Here is a 13015-nt window from a genome sequence, read left to right as displayed (position 1 = left end):
TTACTTTCGCACTGGAGCAAACATATATATCAATGATTCTAATTAATTTATACAATAACAAGTATATATAATTGTGCCCAAGTTGTATGCCATAATCAATCAAGGTTGCTAGAAAGTAAGATAGATACGAATAAGATAACATAAAATGCAACTAAAGCAACAAATAAACAATAACATAGTCCTTATAGGGTTCATAATTAATGAACCTAGCTAGACGTTGATTTTAGGTTAATTGTAAACAGATTCTACAATACGTCTCTAACTTTTTTTAAAGACGTAACATATATCACTACTCCAAAGCACGCACACAAGTGATCATGGGTGCTTTAATTTGAGGTTTCAGATTCAATATTGACATTTCTTTTATCTAATTTCCAGCGAGAACAAAATTTATTATATAAAGAAATAACTAACCAACACACACAAAAAAAAAACTTGTTTTAGTATTTGATTGTAATTTGAGAGATTAGCTAGGCTCTCACCAAGTGATATCTAGAGTATATATATTCTCAAGAAAATATATAAATAAAATATAATAAAGAAAACTTAAACATTTTGCAACAAAAGGGTGGAATGAATATTAACAACAATAATTATAATATCTTGAAAATTTTAATAATAATATAGAGAATTGTCACAGACATTTTTTTATCGGTTTCAAATTGGTGTATGACTCCTTAGTTCATTCGTTAGCACCCAGGCCTGTCTTAGGTAGTTGATTTTATAGTTAGGTACATTTCTCCCACTCTTCTCTTGATTGTCATTTATGGGTTGAACTATTGAAGTAATTTTATATTTTTAAATAAATTTTACTTGCAAAAAAACTCACGATTAGCTAGCATACCGCATCTGAGGGCTAAGCTGATTATAATCCGGAAAGATACAGAAATTATATCCAGATATGGTTGAATCAAATTAAGCTGATTAATTAGAAAGAATAAGGTTGTGAAACGAAGCTCCAAACAAGGCATATCATCAAAATCAGACGCAAGGGAATAATAAAAACGTTACAACAATTCGCATACCTTACGGAAGAAGAATCAACACTTCCAAAGGGGGTTGGTAATATAGACGTGTGTGTTAGATACACTTTTATAATTTTGTATTCAATTAGTTAGATATACTTGACTAAGATGTCTGTGTTTGTTACATAAATATAAGACGAATACAAGATATTGTATATTTTACGATGACCTAAGTCACTACACTAAAATCCAACGATACCTGTGTAATGTAATTGGGTAGGAAGAGGCATTAATTGGTTGATGCAGTAGCAATAGCCAACACATTGAATGATGAACGTGTGAGGGGACAAGTGGGAAACCACTCTCTTATACGTTTCCTTGTAATACCATTGCATATTTATTGGCACTTCTTGTGTCATTTTCTATGGTTCTAATCCTTAATAATATTTGGCAGTTCCAAAAAAAAAAAACTAACTCCAACTCAGGGGAGGAATAAGGGTGTGCAAAAATCGATTCAGTGAGCTGGTGTCCAAAAGAAGCCGTACACACTGGTTATGAGTCACATTTGCCTCTCGTAGGGTGTGGTGTGAGTCACGTACACACTGGTTAACCTGGTTTTGCATATTTAATTTGTTCCTTAATCAGTTAAGTTGCTCAACTCGTGAGTGGGATTATTTAAATTAATCAGTTAAATTAGTACTCATGACTATTAGAGTCACAAACTCGCTCCTAGTTAGTTTGAGAAAGCAAAAGACGATTTTCATAGTGAGTTGTTATGGTGGATATACGAAACCGAAAGAATATCACATAAATCCATTTTTCCTTCAGTCACGTCAACTAAAACTATTAGGTTGGCTTATAATTTGTCGTTCTCGCATAGGAATAATTTTTTACTTTTTGATTCAGATAGACCCACGAGGGCCTTTGTTGTCACAAAAGTATTAAGCACTGAGTTCTTCTACGAATCAAAATATCATTTAATTAAATTAAAAGTAAAACCTAAGTTAGCTGTCATTCTTATCGTTTAAATTAACTAGGAAGATTTGATAATAAATCCTGTCTAATCCATTCTCACTGGCTTTTTCCCCATGGCCATTAAATGAGGTTTTTTTTTATTCAAATTTGAAATAAGACAAATCTTGTGTGCAATACTTAATTAGTACTGTTATCTTGATGTTCTCTAATTAAAATTATAATTTTATTTGAATAATTCGTAAAGCCTTAATTCTAATAAAAAAAAACTAAACGTGGATTAATTAAATAATTAGTACTGTTATCTTTGACGCCTCCATATATTGGGACCAGAGGCATGGTATTGAAGAAGGAGAACATAATTATGTTGCAACACTTAATTCCAGCTTGCAGGAAAATTGGAGACAAGAAAAGTTAGCAGCTGCACTCATCCATTCTTTCTTTCCTTCTCTTTTTTTTTTTTTTTTTTGACTTTTTTGGTGCCTCCATTGTAGATAACTAGATATGCTTTACCGGATCCATGTCTGGTCGTTGTGGAAAATCAAGGACAGGCTCCCAACATTCACACGCTTGAATTACAACAATGTTGACAATAGATAGAAAAATAGAATGATTATATAGCAGCTAATGATAATTAGTTCCTTTCTCTCCTTCCTTTTCTTCGACTGATTCTAAAATATGGCGTGATGTCTCTTACTTAATTTTGTCCCTTTCACTTTTTTATAGTAATCTTATTTTAATTTAAACTTAAAATTATAGTAACCTTCTTATTTTAATTTAAACTTAAAAAAAATTAAGAATTAATTTAGGATTGATTTGTTTAAACTTTATCAGATCTGTCCGGCCTATTAGGTGAGACATGATGAAAACGCAATATAAAATTAAATGTTTTTTAAGTCACCAATTAGAATTACTTTATCTATTAAAAATTTTAAATAAAAGTATAATTAAATATTAAAAAAGAATGATCTGATAACAAAAGTTTGCATTGTCTGATATGATAAAGACTATTTTATCTTCGTCAGCTAGGTACGTACGTACTATATTGCTAATGTATATTTTGTGTGACTTGTCCAACAAAAGGAAGCTTTGGCAAGACTTAATTACTCATGTCCATGAAGGGGCTCTAGAGGTAAATTTTGGTGTATTGGAGGGGACTTCAATGCAATGGTGAGTTCGGAAAAGAAAGGGATAAGTTATGCTTGGGATATCAAGGAACACGTTGATTTCCCTACAATTTACTGCTCATATGGACCTTCTATATGTCCATGTGATTGGAAAGAAATACACTTGGTTTAAGATGAGATGACTCCACTATGAGAAGAATTGATAGATTTCTTATATTACTACAAGAAAATTACAAAATAATAAGGAGCTAGGAAGGAAAATATTCCCTCGGTTTTCGCTAATTAGCAAGAGACTATCGAGAAAACTAGAGTCATTCACTAATCCTTCACAAACTTGCATTGGTTAATTATTTAGGGAGCCGTGATAAATGCTATTTTGATTTTCTTAATTTTATTTTATTTTTTGCAATGGTCACACCAAAATTAAAACTTACAGGAGTAATTATGTTTTTCCTTATATATAGATTTCACAAAAAATAATATTGCTTGAGTTGGACAGGATAATTAGTAACAAAACTTTTCTTATCTAAATATTTAATATAGTTAGATACATAAACTCAAATTCAAGATTACTTGTTAATTAAATTAAAAACAATCTTAAAATAGTTAATCTGCACGTTCGGTAATCAAGAAAAATTATGTGCTACAATGCCAATTCAGCAAACCGATTATAATTAATATCCAAGCAGAAATATACAGTGACATGTGTTATATAGAACATTTTTATTTGCTACACATCCATGAAGTTTTGAGCTAGTCATTACGAGCTACGTAACTCGTATACATATTACAGACATCCAAATATTCATGACACAAAATACATACTAGCTAGTAAACTGCTTTATTAAACACCTGTACAACAAATAAGATATAGTATACTATAAAATTAAAGATGGGAAACTGAATCATAGATTATCTTCCATTTAATTGAAAATCCCCTGTCCAGGTGACAATATACTGTTGGGATCAAATTGAGCTTTTCTTTCTTTGAAAGTTTTCCATTTGGGGCCAAACTGCTTCTCCCATTCTTCCCGTGTTTTGTTTTGGGGAAGATATTGCTTTATCCCAATACCAGCATTCGCACAGAACTGTAATATTTGTTGGTTTTGAGCCTGAAATTCCTCCAACTTATCAAACCCAGTTGAATGAAGAAATGACACGACGTAGAAAACATCATCATGAGGTGTAACTGCTGACATGTTATCATCCCACCTGTGAATTAATTAAATGCATCTTCATTAATTCTATTAATTAGTATTAACTCCACAGACATACCAAATTAATCAAACATATATATACTTTTTGTCACGATTAATTGTAATTAACATATATATCTTTAATTATTGATTAATCTCATAAAACTTACTTGGTTCGGTTCATGGGGTAGATTATCACAAGTCCTGCAGTGATATTTTGCTGGAGAATAATGCCCTTGAACACACCTTCGTCGAAATCCGAGATTCGAGATGCTGGAACAAAGAGGTTTAACCAGGGATGAGGAATATCCCAAAGCCCTTGTGACCTTAGGAAAAGCTCGTCAGCATGAACCCTGTTTAGGAACTCTTCGTACGACACATCTTTTTCGAACATAAACGTAGGAACAAACTTTAATTCCTCGACCCAAAAATTCACATCCTATTCAAGAAATAACAACATAATAACTTAGTCAAGTCTTTCATATAAAAATTGATCATAATAAAATTGAATTCCTAAATAAGAAGAGCATTATTGTTAGTATAAAAGAAACTTATACCTTAATTGTCAAGACAAACTCTAAAAAATCAACAATATCATACATTATAATTAGATGACAATGTAGACAACTTTTACATTGTCAATGTATTATAATTAAATATTAAAGTTAAATTAGTTAAGTACCTCATCAACGTGTTCTTGAGTACTATTGTCATAATATTTGACAAGTTCTATGACGTAGATGATGCCGTATTGGGTTACAAGGGAAGTTATGCGAGGATGATCAGGTTCTGGATAAAAGGAAAGGTCCTGTGGTGGCTGATTTAGCAAAAGAAAACCTTCTACATAATCAGCTGCATTAGTCTCATTTCTTCCATTGACTGAGATTAAGTATTCTTGGTCTCCAGAAAATGCAGAGAAGTTGTTGTAAAGCAAACGGAGCCACTTCACCTGCAAGCGGTTAAGCAAAAGATTTTTTTTATTAATTAAGGGTCATAATGAAGATTTATCATTTATTGTAAATATTTTTCTGAGTTTTTGGCACGTAATTGTGAAATACTAGCAAACAACTAAGTGTGATTGTGACTTACTAACCATATATATATATATATATATATATATGCATGGAATTTGTCAATTTTTTTGTTTTACTTATACTCTTTCAAATGATCAGTATTATATTATAAAATAAATAAAAGAAGATGCATGATACTTGCCCTCGTTGGTGCTGGTCCAAGAGCTATTCTTGCCCTGGTTATAATTCCAAATTGGCCTAAACCTCCCAGAACGGCGTAAAATAACTCCGAGTTGTTCTCCGCAGAACATGTCACTAGGTCTCCTTTCCCTATTGAAGCCAAAGTGTAAGCATGTGTATCAAGTGTACCCAATGAAAAAATGTATATTACAAAAGAAATAAATAACAGAAAAATCATATACAAATTTGACAAAAATGAAAACCGTGTGCTCCATTTCTAATAAGTGAAACACGTTTCTTGCTTCAATAAATGTGTTTTCTGCTTTCCAAAAAATAATAATTAGGGATGTATAAAAAACAAAATCCCTTCTTTTCAATAAACATTTAGATATACTAAAGAGTCCAAGAATAAATGTTTCTGTTTATTTTTTTACGTCATCATCATCATTCTTTTAGTTTCATATTGACTACTTCGTATTCGTATATGTATTTACACCAAGATCAAGATTATATATAGCTAAATACGCATAAACTTTAATTACATTTAATTAATTTTTAGATCATTATTTATATTACCAGTTGAAGACCATTTCTCAATTGTCTTACCGCAGCCATTAAATATGTAATACATTATTTGAATAAATGAATACTCAGTAAACTTGCCACACTACCAAATGGCAAAAATCGAAAATTCAGGAGTTTAGATCTTTCCTAGTTTCCTTAGACTTAAATGAGAGTTGACTTCTACTTTTTAAAGTGATTTTTCCCTAAATTAAGCAGGGAAATAATAATCTTAAATTGTTAATTTGGAGAGTTTTCAATAAAATGGAAAAATATTTGAAAGAGAAGCAAGAGTGCGTGCTGACAATTTGTTGGCTGACGACTTATTTAAGACCTAAAGATTGGTCGACAGAAATTATTAGCGTATACAATCAGAGCCGGTCGAATAGGATAATAAACAGTGTTAGTATATATCATGTCGCAGTCTACCTACCTTTGATGTAATCATTGATTGATATGGAATCTTGGTAAATATATGATGAAGTCACGTGACAATTACATTCAGTTTAATTTTATACTGTATTTTTTCATGTCTAATATTATAGGTTCGATTTTATTAGACTGTTAAGGAATCAACCATAAACAAAGTTGCACACGGAAACTAAATTACAATAATATAGTGAAGAAACCCAAAAGACATTTTTCTGTTGAATAAGTTATAATCCAAACCGCAGATCAACCCCCACCTTCTCCCAGTACCCCTATTTTTTTCATGCTAAAATTCTAAGCAAAAGATAAGCTAGATTTCAATAATAATAATAATAATAGTAGCTAGAAAAAATAGACATTTGCTCTTTTCTGTTAGGGATAGATAAAATATATATTACAGCACGCGCATATATTTTTAATTAACTTTGACGATGGACATGTCTATGTTGTAATTTGTAAATAAAGAGATAAGCTTCCATTAGACATCATAAGATTTTGAACCTAGCAAATTCCGAAAAACTAATAAATCTCAACCCTACGCAATTTTTTAATGACATGGTCAATTCATACTTGATATAAGATTTTGAACCTAGCAAATAAATCTCAACCCTACGCAAATTTTTAATGACATGGTCAATTCATACTTCATAAAGAGACAACTTTAAAATCTTCTGTAAAGATATGATGTGACCAATCAAGTTAGCTTAATCAACTTGTTTCATTGAATTAATTTTGAGTTGATTTAATGAATCCCATTTATCTGACTTTTAATTTTTTAATAATATACCTTAGATATATGTTCAAGGAGTCTTAGTATAATGGATTTATTCATGAAATTTTAAAAATTGGATAGTCATATAGAAGAACTATTTATTGCATATTTGTTCCATAGTGTTGACGTATATGTGATATGAAGCTATTGTTTGATCCTTCCCCCAATTTTTTTTAAGAGAGGATGAATTGTTTCATACTTTGACAATATTATTTTATTCAATAACTTCATATAAGATATTATTTTTATCATTCTAACCATAAAGTCATAATTGTTTAGAGAAAATATTATGAAATCAAACAATAGTAATCAAATTAAATAATTATTATTTTTATATATTTTAAAAATATATTAAATTAAGTCAATGAAGTTATAAGAATCTAAATATATATTGCATTAATTTTGCAAACGAAATATCGAATAGTTTTAGATTATTATATGATTTTTAAATGTAATATAGATTATAAAATTTACAATTCAGCCATATAAACCTATTCATGTTTATATACGTGCGTGTGTGTGCGCAAGAGAATAAGAGGAACGCCTCCAATCTTTGACTCTTTCCCTCTCCGCGTCACTGATTTTCGATCATTTTTGTGTAAGTTCTTTGTGTTAATTCAATTATAATTAATGAAGATGATGTAAAGATTTAAAAAAAATCATTTGGAAAAGTTATTAATTAAGGAAGAGAATAATCAATACATACCTGTAACAACATCCAATTCATGAACATTGGAAATCTGGGGACCAAACCTGAAGGTTTGGCCACTTATCCCAGCATTGGAGAGAGTTCCACCAACCGATAAGTACAAGTAATCAGTCCAAGAGAGGGGTGTAAGCCCACGCTCAAGTGTTGCATGCAACACATCAATCCAAATTTGTTCACCACCCACGTCAGCATATGGACCAATAGTTGTAGCTGTTGTGTCATCAGACACTACTATAATCCCATCACCATTTCTAAAGCCATTCAACTCAGTCATGTTCACCACAACCCCATCATTTGTCATGGCTTGTCCATGAATCGAGTGGGCTTGCCCTCTAGGAGCTATGGTGATAGGGATGGCCAGAGAATTTGAGAAATTTATCAAGAGTGAGATGTCACTAATGGAAGATGGAGCAAATATTGCAAAAGGGTTGTCATGAACTATGTGGCCATAATCAGTTGAGGCTAGTGAAAGGGTCACGGGGTCACGAATAAGCTTAAGGGTTATTTCTTTTGGTGCTTGGAGAAATGACCATGTTCGTGATTGTGCCTGTGTGATCAACACTATACAGCTTAAACATAGCACAATCAAAGCTTTTGAAATTTTATAATAACTTGTCATTTTTGAGATCAAGAGAATTTGGTTAATGCACTACTATTGCTTTGAATTAATTGGCTATGAAAGTGTTCTTGTTCAGTTACATATATATATAGGAAACTTGATGAGGCTGGAAGAGGCTACTAATTTTTTAATGTAACCACGTCGTGGTCTGCTATATTGTAGTTTATGTATGTTGCTTTGATTTGTATGCCTTTTATGTTGCAATCTTGGATCTATAAATTTCCTTTTTCATTTGCACGCTTTAGGCTAGAAACTTGGATTTTCATCCACTTGTTTAGTTGCCTTATGTTTTTCGCCGATCACCACATTATTTAGTCCTCTTGGACAGTTTAAAATCATAGTCAAATGTTGAAAGATTGCACTTTGTGTTTTCTTTTATTCATATTAATTTAATGACTGGTGTAACGTGTGATACTTTATCAAAAGTCAACCGATAATTTTTGTTAAACAATTGATAAGAATATTGTGTATGTATCCATATGATACTCGAGGTGTTTGAACATGCAAATCAGTTTCTTACAATTCCCTGTGCCGGAAAACATTTCTGACAGAGAAATTATTATGAATATATTAGGTTAGAAAAATCATAAATATTGACCATCTAATAAAAGTCCACACTTGCTCAATTATATTAGCACTGGTATGAATATATGTGTGGTTCATTGACTTTGTTTTTTATAATGATAATCTCTTGGTTCACAATTAAATTATGGTTTTATAACAATCTTTTCCTTACACTAAATGCTATTTGAAGTTACATGCATTCAGGGAGATTTTATACAACTTATAAAGTCCAGTCTAACACCTAGCCTTTACACTTCATCACGTATATATGTGGTAAACGTTATATAATTAATGCAGTTGAATTGTGTTTGAAGAATAGAATTAATAAATGATTTTCCACGTGCTGAACCAAAATTAACGAATACAAGATAGGATAAAAATACGTTGTATAAGTACTGAACCGTATGCCATAGCTCCCATGTCAACTATGAATTTCTTCCAACTTTGGGAAGAAAAGGAAGTTTCCCATTAAAAAAATAAAAAGAGCCTTGGGGGAATAACCAAATGATGATTTTTCATGTTCGTTTATTTATGTATTGAAAAATTGAGGCACAATTTGATTACATGATAAGTTTAATTATGAGTATGTTTGGATACAAAGTTAAAAGTTTTTGACAGTTTTCTTACTGAATTTTTTTATATATTTTCAACAGAGAAGCTTTTATAAGCACTTTATACTTTATATCCAAACAGGTCTTATGTCACTGTTGTTAACAATCGTCGATACGTTGGTCGATACCAATATTAAGAAAAAACTTGACACTTGGAAAAGTTTAATTAAGTCGTAATTAATCTCACATACATCTAAAACATGTATCTCAGGTGTGTAGTGTAGAAAGAAAAAAAAAACTAGAGGAAATTTCTGAGAGTTGAACTAAGCTTCCGACTGGGACCGTCACCCTTAAACGGGAATACGTATGGTTGGCAAACTACTATTTGTCTTCCGGTGGTCCATATAAGATTGCACAAAATATTTCTTGAAATAGTACAATCACCATCATTGTGATTCGTGAATCTAATTAAAGTCTACTGAACTAATAATAAAGTTGAATTTTAATAGGATTTTTAATTTTAAACTTGATATGTATCTAGTTAAATATGCTTGGACCCAGTGGAATAGAATTTTATAGCAAGATAATACTCGTTCAATTAAAATTTGATGGACAAAGAGAAGAAAAAAATGTTTTTCGATTGATAAAAAATACTATAAATGTTGGTTAATGGTTTTTGTTTTTTGTGTTTAATTGTTGAATAATGCGGGTGTATTTGTAACCAAACGAGGCTAGCCCAATAGTTAATAAGCCCCAAACCACAATGGTCTCTCATGAAGAACTCAAAGGGGCAAATTTGAGAATTCCATTTAGAAAGTATTTATTAAACGGAGTCTCTTTTTAAACTATTTACAAAAGGGGTTCATTTTTACAAAGAAGTCACGGGAGCCACTGACAATGTAGGTTGTTCCTGCATGTCGCCATTCTCATTGGCGAATCTGGTGATGTGGAGAGCAGCTTGTAGAGGCAGGAGTAGGTTGCAGGAGGCCAGTTTTTTTGGAGCATATATCACTATTACTAATAGCGAGAATAGCTTGCTGTGTTTCGCTTCTAGCACCTGCGATATATAATTTTTATGAGCAAATAGTTTTTATATAACTTTTTCTGAGCATAAATAGTTTTTATGTATTCTATTATTAATATTATAAAAAAATTATTTGTGTTAATAGGTATTCTAAGCTTAGGTTTGTTAGAATAAAATTTTAAGCTGAAGTTTGTATATTAATTTTTGTAATTAGAATTTTTATTTTGAAGTTATTTTTATTACAATTAATTATTTATAAGTCTTTGTTGATATTTTTTCTGCCTTAAAAATATTTACATGATAATATTTTCATACTAACTAACCTAGGCTTAGAATACCTATTAACACAAATAATTTTTTTATAATATTAATAACATAATACATAAAAACTATCTATGCTCAAAAAAGCTATATAAAAACTATTTGCTCATAAAAACTATATATCGCAGGTGCTAGAAGCGAAACACGACAAGCTATTCTCGCATTAGTAATAGCGTGCTCAGAAAAAGCTGGCCTCCTGTCACCTTATGCTGCCTCTGCAAGCTGCTCTCCACGTCACCAGATTCGCCAATGAGAATGGCGGCATGCAGGATCAGCCTATATCGCCAGTAGCTCCTGCGGCTTCCTTGTAAAAACGAACCCCTTTTATAAATAGTTTAAAAAGAGACCTTGTTTAGTAAATACTTTCTAAATGGAATCCTCTGAGGGAAATTTGCCACTCAAAGGTAGGTCGATCCGTGGACCGAAATCATAAAAAAGGAACCTCTATCCTCCCCTCTTTTAAGACTCTTTTAAATTTATTTATTTTTTTCCTGAATCACACTCTTTTAAGTTTTAACTAATGCAAATCATACTTATGAAATCCGGTTTGGCTCGACCGGTCTAATCCGGATCCAATGACCTAATCGAGTCAATTCTACTATTGGATTGATTATACAATTGATTTAGGATAATCTGACTGGTCAGGTTACCGGATCTCAATTAAACTGGTCCGATCCAGTCGGTTTTACAAAAAAAAAAAAATTGATCACCTCTATAACGTCATTTTGATATTTCATTATTATCAATTGTTATTTTAAGTTTTGGTGTATGGATGAACTTTTTTTACTTAAAAAATATTAGTTATATACTTATATAGAATATATATATATATATATATATATATATGTATATGTATATATATATGTATATGTATATATAGTTTTAAATTTTTAATATATACATATTAAATCGAACCAATTACTGACTCATTGATTGAATTATTAACCTACTGACCCACTACTTCGACCAGGTCAATGATCAAACTAGGTTTCACAACTATGATGCAAACCCTTTAAAAAAATTGATTAACTTAGTTAGTAATATTAAATATTTAATAATTTATATTATTTTTCAAAATCATCCTTAAAGTTATTGGTATTTATTATCTCAATTTTTTTCAAAATTAATTACTCTTTTCCTATTTAATTAATATGTTTTAGTCATCATTTTAAATTCTCACAAGAGAGCAAATTAATTTATCTTATTAATTTTTACCATTCATTATAAATTAATTTAAAATATTTTGATAAAAAATAATTAATACTGGAAATAATCTTATAATGAAAAGAACATAAATTTTTTAAAAAATCTTATATTTAAGAATGGGTGTTGTAATATCCTAAAATTTTAATATAACAATTTTTATTAGTTTTAGTTATGTATATTTTAATTGTTTTATTTAAAATTGATCATGTTAAATCATTATTTTATCATTAAAAAAATTAGGGGTTGAATTTGTGAATATAATTATTATAGTAATATAACATTGTATATCTAGTTTTGATAAGATATAAGCTATTTGTTATATTTGAATTTCTAGATCATTGAGAATGATTTAAATCTTATCATGTTTTATCTTAATATATCTTGAAAGAAAATAAAATATTAGATAATGTTAATAATTTGATAAATCTAGATAATATAATAGAAAAAGATAAAGAAAGATCTTATTAGTCAAATTTATAGAGAATATGTCTCAAGTGATCCAATCTTAAATCATATACTTTTATATTATATAAGGATAAACAATTTTTTTCTCCTAAAATTTTATAGTCGGTCTCTCTCAAAAATATAGAAAATTAGTAGATCATATAAGTGTGAGAAGAAAGAAGAAACAAAGAAAATTTTGTTGATCCATTAAATGGAAAAGAGAAATAATAAGCAAAGAACACATGAATTAATATGTACTTCAAGAAGTGAGTAAAACAATTTTTTTTTCTAAACTTTCATGGTATAGATTTTAAAAAAAGTATTTTCTTGAGTTTACTGATCATAAATTGATAAGTTGTTAC

At 30.1% G+C, this 13015-nt stretch overlaps 1 protein-coding gene across 1 annotated transcript; it reads right to left on the bottom strand.

Annotated features, from left to right (window-relative positions):
* Positions 1-3738: 3738 nt before the first annotated feature.
* LOC114381795 (cytokinin dehydrogenase 3-like) lies at positions 3739-8608 on the bottom strand. The gene is made up of 5 exons (XM_028341012.1): positions 7922-8608; positions 5476-5603; positions 4943-5209; positions 4431-4699; positions 3739-4276 (listed from the first exon to the last, which is right to left on the bottom strand). The coding sequence occupies exons 1-5, from the start codon at positions 8541-8543 to the stop codon at positions 3988-3990; spliced, it is 1575 nt and encodes a 524-aa protein (XP_028196813.1). The 5' UTR covers positions 8544-8608; the 3' UTR covers positions 3739-3987.
* Positions 8609-13015: the final 4407 nt, after the last annotated feature.

Source organism: Glycine soja, chromosome 13 (assembly GCF_004193775.1).
Source record: "Glycine soja cultivar W05 chromosome 13, ASM419377v2, whole genome shotgun sequence".
Classification (NCBI taxonomy): domain Eukaryota; kingdom Viridiplantae; phylum Streptophyta; class Magnoliopsida; order Fabales; family Fabaceae; genus Glycine; species Glycine soja.
Note: the sequence above shows the minus strand (reverse complement) of the source record. Positions and strands in the feature narration are given on the sequence as shown.

Bases quoted from the DNA above. Each gene is read 5' to 3' on its own strand.
- LOC114381795 (XM_028341012.1), bottom strand. From the start codon at position 8,543: ATGACAAGTTATTATAAAATTTCAAAAGCTTTGATTGTGCTATGTTTA. The intron at 5,604-7,921 runs GTATGTATTGAT...TGGCTTCAATAG, and splicing joins TGAATTGGATGTTGTTACAG to GGAAAGGAGACCTAGTGACA. The intron at 4,277-4,430 runs GTAAGTTTTATG...ATTAATTCACAG, and splicing joins TACCCCATGAACCGAACCAA to GTGGGATGATAACATGTCAG.